Source organism: Anoplopoma fimbria, chromosome 11, assembly GCF_027596085.1.
Source record: "Anoplopoma fimbria isolate UVic2021 breed Golden Eagle Sablefish chromosome 11, Afim_UVic_2022, whole genome shotgun sequence".
NCBI classification, from domain to species: domain Eukaryota; kingdom Metazoa; phylum Chordata; class Actinopteri; order Perciformes; family Anoplopomatidae; genus Anoplopoma; species Anoplopoma fimbria.
Window position 1 is genome coordinate 13,106,976 of NC_072459.1, and position 18,474 is coordinate 13,125,449.

Consider the following 18,474-nt stretch of genomic DNA (forward strand, 5'->3'; position numbering starts at 1 on the left):
ATTAGGCGAGTTCCTATCTTACTTTGTTGTTCAGTGACTGCCAGGTGATGTGCTTTGAATGTAATGTTGCCGTATCTTCAATACAATCTGCGGTTTCATCTTTGAAGTGCGATTGCCTTATTGTCCTTAATATAATAAATGATGATGCACTGATTACTCTTTAATCATGTAAAAGCAGCAGGTATTACACTTGAAAAGAAATGAACCCATTTCCCCCCTCCCCTTCAAAGCTTTAATAATTGAACCAGAAAAGGTCCGTTCTGCTTAGTGGTCACAGGCCTCATAACTCAATATCCTCCCTCTGTATTTCTCAGTAGTCCCGCTGATTAGAAGTGGACAACCTCCTACTTCTCCTTTCTTCCCAGACTCCCCATTTCTCAGTCATTGAGTAGTCATGTGAGTGTGTGTGGGAGCGGTACATTCCCGTTTAATATTTGACTCCGACCCAGACCTGGAGAGGGCAACGGTGGGAGGGACAGACATTACCGACAGAAAACAACAGAGGATGACCACACCGGATGAGTAATACAACTCTGATGTACATTTTAATGAGGTGGTTCAATAAAAATCTGTAAAAAAACAGACTTCTTGCATACAGGCAAATATAGATGTTATCTTTACATGAACACAAAATTTACATGAGGAGTACGAGAACAACAATGCAGTAATTGAACCTGCCTCACTCACAGTTGCACTGTTGTATTCATATTTATCTTTGTCAAAGAAAGACAAAATAATTCACACAGAGGAAGACAGATATCCCAACAGTCAATGTTCATACATTAAAATGGGTGGGACAAATGTAAAACCAGCCCATTTGCCCTGCTGTTAAAACATCAGTAATCTGAAGATGATGGAAGATGTCTGAGTGCTACGATGGCTGAGGTACCGGATCTATGAGTGGAAAAAGAAAAGGAATTTATCAGTGTGTTAAAATAATACTTCTCAAAGACAGTGCCGTAATAGTCTTTTGTTTAGACATGCAAACAAGTGTGTCTTTTTTAAGATGACTAGTCGAGAATTAACAGCTGCAAGTCTGAAAAAACAGCATGCAAAGACCATTCAGTGTATTCCATTTTAATGGGACCTTAAGTTGTGTATGTTCAATTCCAGCAAGGACTTACCCACTCCACTGAGGTCTACTGTCTCCGCACAGCCCAGAAAGCGAGCCACATGTAATGAGCAGGAGGTAGGTTTGTCCTGGTTTTCTCTCAGGCAGCGCTCAAACTCCACAAACTCTGCAGAGCAATCCTGTCTGATCTTCTGGATCACTGGGCTGCAAAAAAAAATATGATATGTAGCAGTTAGATACATGCTTTGAAAATGTGGGTGTAAAATGCTGAGGTAAATGTGAAGGGAATGTACAAGTATGTTGCCTAACTGTGATGATGTGCACTGTGCAACCTTCATCTTCATTTCGTGACACTTTGATTGCCATGTTGATGGGTTGGAGGCCACACATGACCCATATGCCTCCATTTCTTTGTGGCAATACTTTGCCGTGATGTCCATAGCAGCCTGCCTGAGAGGTGAGAGATATATGTGAATCGATCAGTGATTATAGACAAGTCCAATAAGCCATCGATCATTAACCTAACAACCTTAGTCTATCAGGAACAGTTTTGTGGAGGATGCAGGCTGATTCACAAAGTAGAAGACTGTCTTTATTTACAGTCTGGATCTACCTATCTACATTCTACAACTCATTTCCTAGACTAGAGAAATAAGTTAATGTAGTGTCGATAATAACTAATATTTAAATGTCTTACATGTTGCTCTTTTGGGTTGTCTCAAGCGAAGAAGCTGATCAATCAAGGTTATAGCACTTCTGCATGTGGAGCCATGTCTGTGCGGCCACTACACGATACGCACATTTTGCTACCTGATTGGATGGAAACAAAAATTCCACAATAGTTCTTTGATTGTATTGGTTCAGATTTGTGTCAATCGTTCATTCTGGCTCCGCCCCTATGATGACGTAGTATGTATTAAAGGGGTAGCCCCTTTATCGTGTAATTGAAGAATTAAATGATAAATGCAGACGAAATTGTATCAGATTAACCCTTCTATTCGCGTGTTACATGGACTTCAACCTAAACAACACAATTCAACTGCGTGGCAGATAATAAATGTTTGTTTTTTTCTGGTTTAAACACGCTGTGCCAGGCCACCATTGCGTCTCTTTGCGTGCTGACGTATGCGGAAGCTCCGGTCAGAAAACGAGCGATTCAGTGAACGGGCTCTGAAGGCTCGACTGAGCACCGTTTTCCGTGTGTAGGATCGTATTTTTACCGGCTACGGCACGACGGGGTGGCGGTGGACTACCGAGGGGAGGGGGGCAGAGGTGTGCGTGAAACATAATGAACGACGTCAAGAAAGATGGGGGTCTGGATTCAGACGGGATCCAGGGACCGGGTGAGCTGCAAATGGCCCCCTCTGAGAACCACAACCAGCATGACAGCGGCGCCGGCGACGAGCTGGTGAGCTCGGTGACGCTGTACAGGCGCAGGCCCCGGCTACTACACGGCACAGTCCTCCCGTTTTTGGCTGTTCTCTACCCGGGCTGGATGTACGTGTGGTTAGGAGTGTACGGTGCCTCAGAGTATCCGGAGGCAGGCCTCCTGTCGCTAGCCGCTATCGGGATCGCGCACGTTCTCACAGCGCTTTCTGGTTATTGGTCCGTGCACGCGCACTGTTGGCTCACTTGTTCTAAGGTAAACATACGTTTTAACCACCATAATAGTGCGAGAGTGTACCGATGTTTCTAAAGAGGCCCCCCTGTTTTTCCATAGTGCTTGTATACAGAGATCAAGAGGTAGGGTCAGCATGAACCCAGGAGCTCTGCATCAGCAGGGATTTCAACATTTTTTTTAGTTTTGAAACTATCTCTGGGATTTGTGGACATGATACCATAATTATTTTGTGTTAAACACTTTCATACATATTAAAACATTGCTATGTTTTAATTCTGCCTTTAAGTGTTTATAAGCCTTTGTGGTTTTCATTTACATTACACTTCCTTCTAGCAAGTTTTACTAGAGGAACAATATGTATCATGCAGACATATTGACAGATATGATCACATATTCAGTGTCTATTAATTGCCTGATGATTGGAATGTAAAGTGAAAGTGTCATTTTCAACTAGCCTTCCATAGTATTTCATGAGACAACCTTATTACTAGTAATAGCTTTTAACACCAACTTAGAAGACTCACTTTTGCTTCATGACATAATATTAAAAACGATACCACAGTAATGTTACAGTGATAGATGATAATTGAAATGTTGCTCAGCAGTTGTATAAGAGAGTCAAAAGTAAATGTTTAGGATTCTTTAAGAATGTGCTTAAACCTCATATTTTATCAAGCAGCTGTATGTTAGGGCATGTCTTATTTGAGAGTGACAAGGCCCCAGAGTCTCACAGTGATACCAAAATAACAATGACCTGCCACAAAGTGTGACCCTGTCCCCAATCATTTGTATTCACAGGAACAAGACCCAAACAAGGCTACGCTGGCCAAGGTCGTACCCACTCCAAACAACGGTTCTGCCGAGCTTGTGGCACTACAGAGGGACCAGGTCAGTTCACATATATTCTCTCAATATGCTTCAAGTTGTCTTAACTGAAAACATGTCCCAGATCTCACATTCTCTGTCTGGAAATCATATTTTGACACATGCCATTTGAGCTTGCTAGTCAAGCCTGTCCTGTTATTGGTTTGGGTTGCCTGCAGTGAAGGCATTTCATTGATGATTGAACTTGTTTAAAGACACAATCCCTGACACAATCTCTTGTGTTCAAGGAAAAATCAAAGAAAAATGTTTATCTTGATTGAATGAATGCCGTCATTTAACTTTTGTTTCATTTTTTTCTGATCAACAGGATGAGAATGGGGAGGGAATTTTATCTTTTGAGTTTCAGAAGATCCGCTACATTTTTGACCACAAAGAGAAGAAATGTTTTCTTCCAATAGCTTATCCCATAAATAACCCAATGGGCAACTTTCAGTCCTGGCGCGGCTACCAGGAGGAGGCCGAACTCAGAGCTGCAGAAAAGCGCTACGGCACCAATCGTGCTGAGATGATGGTGCCGGATTTCCTAGAGCTCTTCAAAGAGAGGGCCACAGCTCCCTTTTTCGTATTCCAGGTATGTGTGTGTGTGTGTGTGTGTGTGAATGTTTTGCTATAAAAAATGACTTTATTCTTCTGCTCTTGTGGCTTTAGTTATGATATTGTTGACCTTGTAATCATGACTTCCTTCCATCAGGTGTTCTGTGTGGGGCTGTGGTGTCTGGACGAGTACTGGTACTACAGTGTTTTCACACTGTTCATGCTGGTGGCGTTCGAAGCCTCCCTGGTCCAGCAGCAAATGAGGAATATGTCCGAGATCCGGCGAATGGGAAACAAGCCCTACATGATCCAGGTAGGCTTGATCAAGTTTTTAATTTGGTATAAAAAAATGTTAACATATTTCCTATGTTTTTAAAGCATTCCTAATTTGTTTGGTGAATTTTGTTCCAGGTTTATCGCAACAGGAAGTGGAGACCTATTTCAAGTGATGAGCTCGTCCCTGGTGACATCGTCTCTATAGGTGAATGTCCCATCAACATTTTTATGACTTCTCATCGCAAACATCAGATTTTTCTCTCTCAGTGTGTGTTTAAAATGTTTATTCTTAAAATCACAGGACGTTCGCCTCAGGACAACTTGGTACCCTGTGATGTGCTGCTACTCAGAGGTCGTTGCATTGTGGACGAGGCCATGCTGACTGGAGAGTCTGTGCCCCAGATGAAGGTTAGAGGCAAACTAATAGATAAAAAAACAAAATATTTTACAGAGCTAAAGGCCTACGAATGTTAATCTTAACTATTCTAAAAGGCATGGTATTATTGTGGGTTGTCAAAATGACTGCTGACAATATGGAGTGTGCAGGAGCCGGTGGAGGACTTGGACCCAGAGCGGATCTTGGACGTTCAGTTAGACTCTCGACTTCACGTCATCTCCGGAGGGACAAAAGTGGTCCAACATAGCCCCCCTTTGAAGGCCAGTGCCGGACTCAAACGTAAGCCGTAATTCCTCACTTCATTTATCACTTAGCAATAACATATACTGGCAGTTGAATTAATGAATTCCATAGTGCATCTATTGTCAATCTTCATCATCAAATCAAGATGCAAGCCCATTAATCTTCTCGTTAATGTGCAGCTGTAGACAATGGATGTGTTGCCTACGTACTGAGAACAGGATTCTACACCTCACAGGTAAGGACGTTGCTCAATTTGTCTTTATTACTACTCTCCCTTTTTTCTAATCATGCATTTTAACTTAAGTTTTGACAACATGTTCACTCAGCTTTGAAAGTGTACTGATTGTGTGTGTAATCTTGCCTACAGGGTAAACTGCTAAGAACCATCCTCTTCGGTGTGAAGAGAGTGACGGCAAACAACCTTGAGACTTTCATCTTTATCCTCTTCCTCCTGGTGTTCGCCATTGCTGCAGCTCTTTATGTGTGGTTAGAAGGTGAGGTGCACTTAAAATCAATTAAGATGTAATTCCTATTTTACACAGACGTTATTATAGTCAAAGTGATAGCTAATGGCTGGAGGTGAGGACACAAGTATAGTATCTAAATGCTATATATGTGCTTTGTTTTACTCCCTCAGGGACCAAGGATGCCAGCAGGAACCGCTACAAGCTGTTTCTGGAGTGCACGCTAATCCTCACTTCGGTTGTTCCACCAGAACTCCCCATAGAGCTTTCGCTGGCAGTCAACACGTCTCTTATTGCCCTGGCTAAACTGTGTATGTTTGTGTGTTCTCCCTTTGCATGTGTGTAGAATAGATATTAAGAGACTGTTACAATACATAGCTTGTAACAGCAGTGGTTCATTTGAATCTTCTTTTTCTACCGCCTGCTTAGATGTATTCTGCACAGAGCCCTTCAGGATACCATTTGCAGGAAAGGTGGAGGTTTGCTGTTTTGACAAAACAGGAACACTGACCAGTGACAGCCTGGTGGTACGAGGAGTAGCAGGCCTCAGGTAAACATTGCTCACGATCCTTAGTGTCCTAATTTAAACATCCTAATTTGTGAAGTACACACACACTGTATACTCTGCTATGGTCAAGGTTAGTAAATGTTTACATACATTTGCCTCGAGTGGAGGTTATCAGCTAGTGTTTGCAATTATGACAGAGAGGGAAAGGAGGTGATGCCTGTATCTGAGATCCCAGTGGAGACACATCGGGTGGTGGCCACCTGTCACTCACTGGTCACTCTGGATGATGGACAGCTGGTCGGAGATCCACTGGAGAAGGCCATGCTGACTGCTGCTGACTGGACCCTCACTAAAGGTAAAGGGAGATTACTTCCGCTAAACGCACAGTGCAGTGGCAGGTGTGTGAGAGAAAATGTGTTTGCTCGTGTATGTGTTGTGCTACTTACAGCCACAAATTAGCATTTATTTAAAAATGTCAGTATAATCTTTGAGGTTGCTCTAAACCTGCTCTGTTCAGCTTGGTGGTGTAATTTGACCGGTTCATCTAAAAGTAATGCTGTTATTAAGGTGCATTGCGTTTTAAGGCAGATGTTAGTGTTTTGGTACCTTTGCTCTAAAATAGCACAATACTTGTGCGTGCGTGCGTCTCATTGACTCTTGTCCCTTTGACCAGATGAAAAGGTGTTCGCACGAGGCATCAAAACCCAGGGACTTAAGATCCACCAGCGTTTCCACTTTGCCAGCGCCCTGAAGAGGATGTCAGTGTTGGCCTCCTATGAGAAACTCGGCTCCACTGAACTCTGCTACATCTCAGCTGTCAAGGGAGCTCCAGAGACACTCAGAGGAATGGTACATATCCTTAATACAGACATGCTCTAGTCTAGCCTAATCTGTTTTTATCCTATGGTGCACTAATGTGTCTGCGATCATAGTTTGCAGAATGTCCGGATAATTATGACGAAGTCCACAAGGAAATGTCTCGGGAAGGGTCTAGAGTGCTGGCCTTGGGTTACAAAGAGATTGGACACCTCAGTCATCAGCAGGTTATTATTTCATTTTACTCAAAACTATCATAGATTGTCTGTCTGATTAGTCTGGTCTGATGGGAATAGTTATAGTTACAAACTGAGATGAATCATTTTGGGTCCCATAGGTCCGGGAGATGAGTCGCGATGCGCTGGAGTGTGACCTGCATTTCGCTGGGTTCATGGTTGTGTTCTGCCCCCTCAAGAGCGACAGCAAGGCAGTCATCAGAGAGATCCAGGAGGCGTCCCATCATGTAAATATGCTGACAAGATACATTAGTGCATAACAGCACAGGTTTAAAGAGAGCTAAATCGTCTCCCTTTGCTCTCAGGTGGTGATGATCACAGGCGACAACCCTCTAACGGCCTGCCATGTAGCCAGAGAGCTTCACTTCATCCAGAAAGAACACACACTTGTATTACAACCAAGCCCTGGTCAGGGTAAGACAAGTCATCACTTTACAGAATTACATGCATTACTCAAGTTTGCCAGTGGAGAACGGTGTCCTTATAAAGGTTGTAGTTAAAGGACATAAATATTCTTTTAGTAATCTAATCTGCAGTTGTTGTTGTTGTGACCAAGGACATAGCCAAAGTACAGAATCACTTACCTCTGATGTTGTTTTGTTTTCCAGCTGAGTGGCAGTGGGAGTCCATTGATGGCAGTGTGAGGGTGCCACTGCCCCCTCCCTCCGTTTCCTCATTTGTCAGTCAGTTTGACTTGTGTGTAACAGGGGAGGGGCTAGCCAGGCTGACCTGTGACACCCAGCTTCTCAACAGCCTCCTGCCTTACATACAGGTGTTTGCTCGTGTCAGTCCAAAACAGAAGGTAGGTCCCAAAAAAAATAAAACATACATGGCATTGTGTTGAGGTGTATGAATCACAGCTTCAATGCATTTGGATATCAGAATATGTTTAGCTATCTCACACATCCATAGTCAGTGTTAGATGTTGTGGTTTTAATCAAGGTGCAAAGGCTTCTTTGTTCACAAATGATACAGTCATATCCATCACAAACAAAGTACAGGTAGACAGATGTTAGTGTCAGTGGTCTAATAATCAACAGCAGAAGTCATGTATTTGAACTAGGGAACAGCACTAATTTTGGCAGATAATTGGAACAAACAAATGGAAATTTCTTTATGATTTGTTGAAAGGCATTTTGGGAAATATAGGGAATCATTATTCTGAGTATGACAGATTGATGGTACTGTATGGAAGAATGGAGAATATCTAAGGGTGAACTTAAAACTATTAGCTCTAACAATTCCTGTTATGTTTCAGGAATTTGTCATCACAAGTCTAAAGGGGCTGGGTTATGTGACACTGATGTGTGGTGATGGCACAAACGATGTTGGAGCTCTCAAACACGCCCACATAGGTAAGAATCATCAATGACAAAGACTGAAAGTTTGTGTACCTATGTATGACCCCAACAGTGTGTAGTGATGATCATTTTTTTCCTCAGGTGTTGCTTTGTTAGCCAACGCCCCTGAGCGCATGCCGGAAAGAAAGAAACGGGGGAGAGAAAAAGAGGCGCCCACATTCGAATCCCGACCTCTACCACCGGTCAGCTCAGGGGGAAAACAGAGCTCTAGAGCAGCCAGGCAGAGAGTGATGACCCAGAGAGAAGAGCAGCTTGCAGCACAAAAGGTGCGTATCTTCAAGAAGGGCCTACTTCCTTATTCTTATAGGAATAGTTTACCACGGACTTACAGTGAGTGAAACGTATGCAGCGTACTAGCCTGCAGTCCCATGTTTACCTCCTCCCTAGTTATAAACGTTAATAAAATCAGTTCAAAAACAAGAATAAATGGGCCTTTGGTTGAAATAAGTTGTAGTGCATTGGTCTAAACATCGGGGTTCATTCTGTAATAGGAGAGAATCAATCAAGTCTTACGGGAACTTGAAGAGGATCAGGTCCAAGTCGTGAAACTGGGTGACGCCTCCATCGCTGCACCCTTCACCTCCAAACTCTCCTCCATACAGTGCAGTGAGTGCCGCATGTTTATGATTTCAGACTATTGACACTGTTGTCAAAATTATGGTATGGACGTGAAGCTGCTGCCCTCCACTGAAACTCTTGGTCCCCCCCCATAGTCTGCCATGTAATAAAGCAAGGCCGTTGCACTCTGGTGACAACACTCCAGATGTTCAAGATCCTCGCTCTCAACGCCCTGGTGCTCGCCTACAGCCAGTCTGTACTTTACCTCGAGGGGGTCAAGTTCAGCGATTTCCAGGCGACACTGCAGGGCCTGCTGTTGGCCGGATGCTTCCTATTCATCTCCAGATCAAAGGTGAGGATTTATGTCATGTTTTTGATCGATTGTTCTTCTAGCAATGTAAATCTCTAGTGGATGTTTATCTTCTACTAGGACACATGTCTACTTTGCTTGATGAAAAATATTTTTCTAAATATATATATATGTTTTTTCCCTCTGTTTACACAGCCACTGAAAACGTTGTCTCGAGAGCGGCCCTTACCAAACATCTTCAACCTTTATACGGTGTTGACTGTGCTGCTACAGTTTGCTGTTCACTTCTGTAGTCTGGTGTATCTTTACAAAGAGGCACAAACTAGAAGTCCGCCCAGGTAAATCACTTTAAGACAGAGAGAGAGAAAGCAGATGGCAGTTCTGCTTTACAAGTTTAATATTTACACTAATAACCTTACATTAATACATTATAATAACATTCTACTTTTTCTTTCTCTTTTACAGAGCGGAGCAGTTTGCAGATCTATATAAAGAGTTTGAACCCAGCCTCATTAACAGCACCGTGTATATAATGTCCATGGCCATGCAGATGGCCACCTTTGCCATTAACTACAAGGTACTTATTCTTAATACCGTGAGTGTTTGTTGTCTCTGCGTTCTTTATACATGAACTCACAGCGTGTCTTGTTGTGTCCTAAAGGGTCACCCGTTCATGGAGTCTCTCAGCGAGAATCGACCCCTACTATGGAGCATCGCTCTGTCGGGTTTAGCGATTGTGGGACTTCTTTCTGGTTCCTCACCAGAATTCAACGAACAGTTTGCTCTTGTAGATATTCCAACCGAGGTGAGCTGACATTATTTTACCATGAATTGTTTATTGAAATCACCTATTAATCATTTTGTACTCTATAATCTAACCTGCTTCCTGTTTGCTTTCTTGCAGTTCAAATTAATCATTGCCCAGGTTCTGGTTGTTGACTTTGTCGCCGCTCTGCTAGTGGATCGGATCTTGCAGTTCCTGCTGGGCAAAGGAACTCTCAGGCTGCCTTCTTGAACTCAGTGCCAACAGCGACCGCTGCCCTTACCAACCAAACTGTAAAGGGAGAGAAGACTTTGGAGGAGGAGGAGAATTAAAGCTGTTGTGACTTACACAACTCAGCCGAGACAGTCATGGCGTGCAGTACTGAACACTCTGTGTGTCCCTTCGTTCGTCCTGCTCCGCCCCTCCTTAACCATCTGTGCTTCTGCATTTTCATCAGCCCTTTTTTTTCAATACTCTGTCTGTTTTTTTCATAACTCTTCTTTTCTACATTACTCTCTCTTTCTTCATCTGTCCCTCCCCGCTGCTACACAAGGCCATGAAGACAGCAGTATTGAGTGGAATGCGAGACTGTGTGCGAGCCGGAGTGAAACATACAGGAACACAGGAAGGGCATTCTCCAAGAGAATTGCAAAAGTGTTTTTGATTTTTCTTGATTCCTCTCCTTGATTTTGTAAAAAGTGAAAAAACATCTCTAACAGACTTATAAAGACTTACAGATACAAATTATGAAGTCTGCCAAGTGTTTTGTCAAGTACAAGTACTGATGTGTCTGCACAAGGACAGGATGAGCATGTTCAGCTGGTCACGAACTACCCTGTTCCCATACATAGGTAAGTAAAGAAGAATCAGGAAGTTTAGTGTAACTGCAAGAAGAAAGACATTTCTAATGACATATTTTATCATTGGATAGATGACACTGGCGAAAACAAACAGGCCGTCTCATTTAACATAAAGAAAAGGTTGTGAGAGCAGATAACTGTTTGCTATTAGTCTTTGATATGAACTTACTTAAACTTCTGTTTGATGATCAAACTAGAGTATCTTAAACAAAATGCTTTTTTTTTATCAATGAATAGAAATTCAATACATTGCATTTTAAATCACAGACTGTACCAAACATTCAACAACTATAGAGCTGTTAAAGGGTGTCAAAATCCAAAATGTCAATAATTCCAGCTTCCTTTTAGTAATATAATACCACGTATCACTGGACTCCTCATGATTTATTGAACACAATCTTGAATTAAGAAAAAAGCTAAACAAAACTATACATACAGTCAAAAGTTTGACGCATCAAAGTCGATTTGCAGTTAAAAATGGAAAAATAGGAAGATTAATGCATGGCTAAAAGTGTCTGAATCAATGAGCATATTTTCAACAACACATATCTCTGAAACAGTTTTTACCTTTTTTCCTTAAATTCGAAAGTTACATGATATGATTTGTAGATATTGCACACAGTTGTATACTATTTTTTTTTTCTAAATCGAGAACACGTAGTTACAGGAATGGATACAATGAACTGGAGTATATGCTCAAAGTGACTGTCGAAAGATTACAAAAAGAAGCTTTGGTAAACACCAAAATGGATTAGTGTATAAATATATATACTGTATATAGGTTGGGAAATACCCATACTGGATGTAAGATGACTCTAAGTTGAATGCTGGTGCTGCAATTTGGAGAGCAGGGGATGTACAGAGTAAGCACAGCAACTGAAATGATAAAAACCCAAGAAAAGAGAAAATGGCATGTAATATACCAAAATACGGAAGGTGTGTGGTTCCCTGAAAAGCTTGGGTGAGCTTTGGTTAATTACGACTTGATGAGGGAAACACACATGAATGACAAGTAGTGTGAGAGAAGGTTCATTTGAGGTAGTATTCATGTCAGAGCTACACTATCTGCAGATACACTAAACAATTCAGGCAAATAGACAGCAGTTGGAAAATTCTGAAGAACCAGCTTATGAACTCTTCAGCTAGATATTAGGAATCCAACCATTAACTACATAGAGGACTGGGGCCAGGATCAACCCCCAAGGCCACATACAGAAATAACTAATTGCAATCTGCATTTTGGTTTCCTCAATGAATGATTGTCTTTTAAATATATACAATTATATTCCTACTCGAAGTATTTTCCACTTAACAGTCTTTAATTGATAAAATCTTAAAATGAAATGTTTGTGTTTCTAATGATAAGCTGCACATGCTGCCATACAAATCCCCTGTAACTCCTGAAAAGTCATATGACCTACACTTAATAGTGGACAGTCACATAAAGTTTTACTGAACATCTGATTGAGGGTTTCTTTCATTTGTTTTCAAGAAAGCATAAACACAATTCGAAGATTTTCGATCCATATTTTAAGCATAATTCGTTTTCCATTGGAAAATATTTGTATAAATGTATAACATAGCGACTACAGCTCCCACAGATGATCTTTGCCTGAAGCTTTATACCTTGTTTGCGGTCGCTCGTCATACAACCACACTACATTTCCCATGGTGCTTAGGTCAGAGGGGTTTGGCTTGTTGGGCGCGCGCTGTGAAGAAAAACTATTTGAAAGAAAAAAATGGCGGAAAAACATCCTGAAGCTGCTCAAGAAGGGTTTGTATCCTATTTTTATTTTACCATTGCGACAACCGATTAAAACCAAAGTGTGTTCAAGTGTGTTGAGAAAATGCAGTGAAGCGAAACTTCTGTATGAATTTAAGCAAATTATTGTTATGGACTGCAGAGATGAACAGTTACTAACATGAACCTATCAGCCAAACTACGTAGTAACTTGATTTGGCTTTTTCATTCACAAAATGTTGTTGCAGTTGCGGAAGTGTCGCCGTTGCTGATGACGTAAACGTTACCCAGAATGAGGTAAGATATTTTAACTGACATTTAAAGTACACCCATGAACTACTCATGCTCTATGTTATGTTATGTTTCTTCAATTCATCTAGTCCGACTCAGTGAAACAGGCGAAAAGATGCTCCTCCTCCTCCACCCCCTGCACGCCTCCCCCAAACAAATCTCCCCGTACCGGCATCCCATCGACCACCACACACGCTCCAGATGCAGCGGAAGGACAGTCAGAAACGGACAAACTAGAAATGCAGACAGACAACAAGGAGGGACCTTCAAGTCCCACCGTCCCCCCCACCACACGGAGGAAGTCCTGGAGGAGAGCCACTATAACCCGACGCTCCCTCCCCGCCCTCCCCAACCCATACCAGGGTGAGATGTCTGGTTTTCTTGTGTACCTTATAATCAGGAAAAAACTGTCATTGGTTTTGTTGTTGTTGTTGTTGTTGTTGTTAAGATAAGATAAGATAAAATAAGATAATCCTTTAATAGTCCCGCAGTGGGGAAATTTACAGGGTTACAGCAGCATAGAGGATAGTGCAAACAAGACACATTGTAAAACATGGTAAAACAAAAAAACAAGCTCAAAATAAGCAAATGAGCAATAAAAAAACAAACAGTAAAGAATTCACAGTAACTGAAAAATATTATATATACTTATTGTTGCGTGTTTTGTAATATTAATCCCTATTTATGTGTCTATTGTAGTTTTATGCAGAAGCATAAGTGCCTCCTTATCACAGCAGGAGAGGCTTGAGAAATTGATGGAGGCTTCAATGAAGGTGAGTCATAAGTTAAGGGGTTAAATTAGTTGTGACAAAATGTGAATCAATAAAGAAGCAGGTACAACAGGCGACTTTTCATCTCTCTGGTATTGACTTTTTAAAATGAATATCTTTTTCCCTTAACTTAACCAAAAAAAGCACATTTATCAGATTGCAAGTAATAACTGCTGTTTATTCATCGTATTAAAGTTGTGTTATAACAGCACAAATATGAGATTCACTTTCATTTAAATTCACAGCATAGAAATGTATCTGATGTTATGGTTTTAATCCCAAGTACCCAGCTACTGTAATTAAGATGTCCTAATGACGTACTCATGAACCAAAATGAAAGACTTCTCTGTCTAATCGCCTCTTATTTGTCTCTAGCTGGCTTTAGAAAGAACTCAAAATTCTCTGCAGTCAGTGCCAAACACCTCGCTAGAGTCTTTTCAAAAACAAGGTAAGTGCTTGCACTATTGCATTTGGTCCATATTTCACAGAGCTTTGTATTTAAGCTGCATTGCTGGAATATAAATATGAAGTGCAAGTTATTTCTTCATCCATGTTCTTCTGTCTTCCTTGGTGCAGTTGAGCACATGCAGAAAGAGTGGGGTTTCCTGGCCAAAAGCATATGTGATGAACCAGGGGGTCATCAACCCACTGCTAGAGCAGCCAGGTATTTTAGATGTTTTATGTATTCTATACTCTGCATGCATTATATAGATTGTTTGTTTTACCTACAAATTAATATTTTATACTGGATTTTCCCTCTCTTATTTGCTTACAGTTCTTGTGATCCCGTTGTGCAAAAAGCCATGGAAAAGGTCCAGAACAGCATCAATAGGCAAGTTGTTCTTACTATAACTGTAGCACATTCAAAGTATTTATGCAAACCATACATTCAAACTTAAAAACACAGATGGTGTGACCTACCACATGAGGTTCTTTAGTTTACCAGCCCGTGTTGTGTTTTAGGCTTCAGGCTGAAAGTGAGTCTTGGGAGGCCCTGTTGAACAAACACCGGAGTAAAGCAGAGGAATTGGAAAGGTGAACATGTGTACTGTCATTGAGGAATACTGTAGCAAGTGTCTGTCAATATCATCCTCTCAATTGTGTATCAACTATGTTATCTCTATTGGTTGCAGGAAAGTGGAGCAGGGCCAGAAAGGAGGAGTATCATTAGACTCTACGTCCCTGGCCCAGTCCTCACAGTACCGTTTCATACAGAGTAAACCTGACTACCACGGTCTCCTCTGTAGACAACAGCCCATGCTTCACACTATGGCAATGATTGTAAGCGGTATATAAAAATCATAAACTTATCAATAGTTTAAATTTGCTATTTTAGCCAAAGGTGAAATCTGTTAAGTTTTATAATTACTACATTGATCCTATATACCATGTGTATGGTGGTGTGTGGTAAAACATAAAAGCTGGGGTTGGTGAGTGTGATAAAACAAAGCAGATACTCATTTTTAGGCAGCTTCCTTGTGGACAGCACAAAGTTCATGTCACATAATTCTGTCCCACAATCAAAGTTTATCAACCTTTGAATCAAAAATACTACAGTACAGTTGTGGGTTTGTTTGCTTAAGTTGCCAGCACTGTCATTCAATTAATTAATAATTAAAATGTTTTTGAATATTTATTGCTATTGTAAATAGCATCTTTTAAAGGACTTGAAGTACACTGACCACCCCTCAATTACCAAGGCATCAGACCTGTTGAAAAACAATTAACAGCTGTACTGAATTTTTTTTTTCTGTACTTTAACATGTTGTGTAATCAGTTATACCTTTTCATGTGTAGATGGACACTCAGAGTAAGATGGTAAGAGAGCTTCTGTCCATCAAGGAGCAGTCACAGCTATTGGTGAAAGAGACTAGTGGCCGATTGGGTAATTACTTTATTTGCCTTTCATGTCTTTTCTTGAAAAATGATATAGAATAAACAAATATGTGGCAATTTAAAATTCATTAATCTTGGTACATTTTTTTTTTTTTTTTTTTTTTTTCTAACAGCGGCAGAGGCAGGATTCAAGGATCTTTCACCTGACCTCATCAGGAACCTCATTGGAGCACCTTTATCCTCTGCAACTACTTAGTCACTCTGTCAGGAGGCAAGCACAAGCTATCAATCATCTAATGGACCATGACTCTTTATGACTTGTTTATGATACCCTGCTATGTATTTTTAGTCAACTCTTATTGGATAAAATAGGCTCTAATGTTATAATTTCTGTGTCAAATAAAACAACTTCATCTGAAGCAGGACTGGTAAGAAAGCTAGTTCAGGTAATCTGTGTGCTTGACCAGCAGGTGGCAGTAGCTGGATATACAATATTATGAGAAGCTTAGTGAAAGGCCAGAGTGGATTTTTCTGTTAGGCCTTATTTAAATATATTCCTACCTGTAAAACCTGAAACTGTTAAGACCTGAATGCAAGCTGTTAGGGGTTAAGGAACAGAAAAACATTGCATAAAACTTTGCAAAACAAGGTTATTGGTCCTCGTTCATATAATAAACAGAAATATTCAAATATAATGATTGTTTTGGAAACCAAATGGATTTTGTCTTTTAAAAAATGTTTTAAATTTGAAGTCATTGGATATAGGGACAATGTTAAGTGGTCTGATTAATACTATTTTATAAATAACCTTTAAAAGTGACAATGCAAAGAACCATGTTGGTATACATGGTGCTATTTTCAAAAAAGTATCATGTAACCTGTGAATTAATCTGCCATTTTTTCAATTTAAATTGACATGTACAACAGGAAATCATTAACTTTAAGTATGGTAGAATACAGAAGCATTATGCGCTACAGTTTGCCTATAGTCGGGTTTATTTATACATTCCTTTTTACATGCGCATCTTCAGCACATATACTCTCTTGGTGCTGCATCTATTTCACTTCAGTGGTGTCCCCTGACCATTCAGGAGGAGGCCCCTCCCCCACAGTGACTCACCCCCATCTCTTGCATTTGGCTGGGTCACTGATGCAGAACGAAGCTTTGACATTGTACCAGTCAGTCAAAGCTTTGTTCGCTATCACTCCTATCTCTTGGACACCATTCACTCATTAATGTTCATACATATTGTTTCTCTGGTGATTGCAGAAAGAAGAATACCCTTCTTGCCCATTGCCAACAATAAATAGGATTGAATGACTTTCTGTGCTTTTGCAGCTATGGTCTCCAACAGGGAGCATGTTGAATTCTCCTTGTGATTGTATTCAAGGCAGAGACTAGAGAGCACGGGGACATGCACAGAGAAGACAAGTGGGGTTGTGACCGTGAGAGATGTGAGTAAGGGAGGATGGTGCACAGCAGGAAAGATCGATTCTTATTTAGATGAAAATGAGGCTTGATGCTTGTGGGGTGAGAGGAGGGCAGCTTTAGCATCTAAATGAATAGAAGTTTCACAGAGACGATCCTTAAATGAATCACCAACAATTAAAGGTATATAAAGAGGTTTACAAAGCCACTGACACTGTTCTTTTTACTTTCAAGGGATAGTCTCTCTTGACAGTGAGACTGACTTTGGGTTTTGACGATAACCCCTGCAGCTCCTCACTTCACAATTGTATGATAAACAGTCGGTTTTAAACAACCTCAATGACCCAAGTAAATGTCATGTTAGGAGTGATTCATGTTTGATTTGGATGCAGACTATATTTGGATAAAGGAGCCTTGTGTGTGACCAGGCTCTCTGGGTTCCTTGTTTGTAGACTCTTATTACATTACATTATGTTACATTACAGTCATTTAGCAGACGCTTTTATCCAAAGCGACTTACAATCAGTAGCTCAAAGCTTATATTACATATCATTACATATCATTCACCCATTCACACACTGATGACAGGGCTACCATGCAAGGTGCCAGCTGCCCATCAGACTCTAACTAACATTCATGCAACATCCAGTCCACACCGATGTTGGACTCGATGTCCCTTCGGGAGCAACTTGGGGTTAAGTGTCTTGCCCAAGGACACATCGACTGCCGAAGCCGGGTATCAAACCGCCGATCCTCGCTCTCCACTGCGCCCCACCCTCCTTTTTAAAATGATATATATGAACATGTTGTTTTTTTACTTAACCGTCCAATGTTTATATGATTGGAGGTTTGGTTGTTGCCGGTATAACATTTTAAGGGGTTAAAATCCACTGCTTGCATAAACAACCATGAAAACGTGAAATGTAACTTGCAGCCTCTTATATGCACATGCAAACAACAATTACTGTTTAGGTTTGCTGTATTCTCTATTCTTGTTGTCTCTAACTTTAGATTGATTAGCTACAGATTGTAGTAGATGGATGTGTGGAGAGTCAGCATAAACCACTGCCAGTTTGGTCCTACTCCCTCATGCACACCCATCATCTCTTCTCAGTACAGCGAGGCTGGCTGCAGCTCTCCTCCACATCCATTCAGCCAGCAATTCGTCTTGGAAAGCTGTCTCTCTGATCTGAGTGATAAACTACAGCAGAATTGCCCAGTTTGCAAAAAAACAAGGACACTTGTTTTCAATCTGTGCTGTCAACATTTTCATACTGAAAACTGATGGGATGTTTCATTCATCGGGGGTTTAGGACAGAATGATATTCTAAGGTTGGACTGATTTGCTATGAGGTTGAATATTGCTCTTGTAATTACCACAATTTGTGCACACAAATAGATATCAGTGCATTGACTTTTAGGAACAACTTATGAAATGACACTGACTCCTAGAAAACACTAAGTTTCAGAACTCCTTTTTGTCTATTCAACACACGTGTGAGC

The 18,474-nt window shown here is 40.9% G+C and overlaps 3 protein-coding genes across 3 annotated transcripts; 2 read left to right on the top strand and 1 right to left on the bottom strand.

Annotated features, from left to right (window-relative positions):
- Positions 1–360: 360 nt before the first annotated feature.
- Positions 361–1,872, bottom strand: LOC129098892 (coiled-coil-helix-coiled-coil-helix domain-containing protein 5). Its single transcript, XM_054608021.1, has 4 exons — positions 1,770–1,872; positions 1,382–1,522; positions 1,125–1,276; positions 361–894 (listed from the first exon to the last, which is right to left on the bottom strand). Coding segments are annotated over exons 1-4 (318 nt in total). The 5' UTR covers positions 1,772–1,872; the 3' UTR covers positions 361–871.
- A 142-nt stretch (positions 1,873–2,014) lies between these two features.
- atp13a1 (ATPase 13A1) lies at positions 2,015–10,791 on the top strand. The gene is made up of 25 exons (XM_054607976.1): positions 2,015–2,714; positions 3,492–3,581; positions 3,886–4,149; positions 4,270–4,425; positions 4,524–4,593; positions 4,690–4,796; positions 4,935–5,064; positions 5,208–5,263; positions 5,396–5,522; positions 5,666–5,803; positions 5,922–6,042; positions 6,198–6,355; positions 6,674–6,849; positions 6,933–7,043; positions 7,154–7,279; positions 7,358–7,466; positions 7,661–7,854; positions 8,311–8,407; positions 8,495–8,679; positions 8,905–9,019; positions 9,127–9,323; positions 9,477–9,619; positions 9,747–9,858; positions 9,943–10,086; positions 10,186–10,791. The coding sequence occupies exons 1-25, from the start codon at positions 2,361–2,363 to the stop codon at positions 10,294–10,296; spliced, it is 3,591 nt and encodes a 1,196-aa protein (XP_054463951.1). The 5' UTR covers positions 2,015–2,360; the 3' UTR covers positions 10,297–10,791.
- A 1,806-nt stretch (positions 10,792–12,597) lies between these two features.
- LOC129098876 (uncharacterized) lies at positions 12,598–16,463 on the top strand. The gene is made up of 11 exons (XM_054608002.1): positions 12,598–12,678; positions 12,894–12,942; positions 13,026–13,299; positions 13,636–13,709; positions 14,082–14,154; positions 14,283–14,370; positions 14,482–14,538; positions 14,670–14,741; positions 14,840–14,987; positions 15,504–15,591; positions 15,716–16,463. Exons 1-11 carry the CDS (start codon positions 12,644–12,646, stop codon positions 15,796–15,798), a joined length of 1,041 nt encoding a protein of 346 aa, XP_054463977.1. The 5' UTR covers positions 12,598–12,643; the 3' UTR covers positions 15,799–16,463.
- Positions 16,464–18,474: the final 2,011 nt, after the last annotated feature.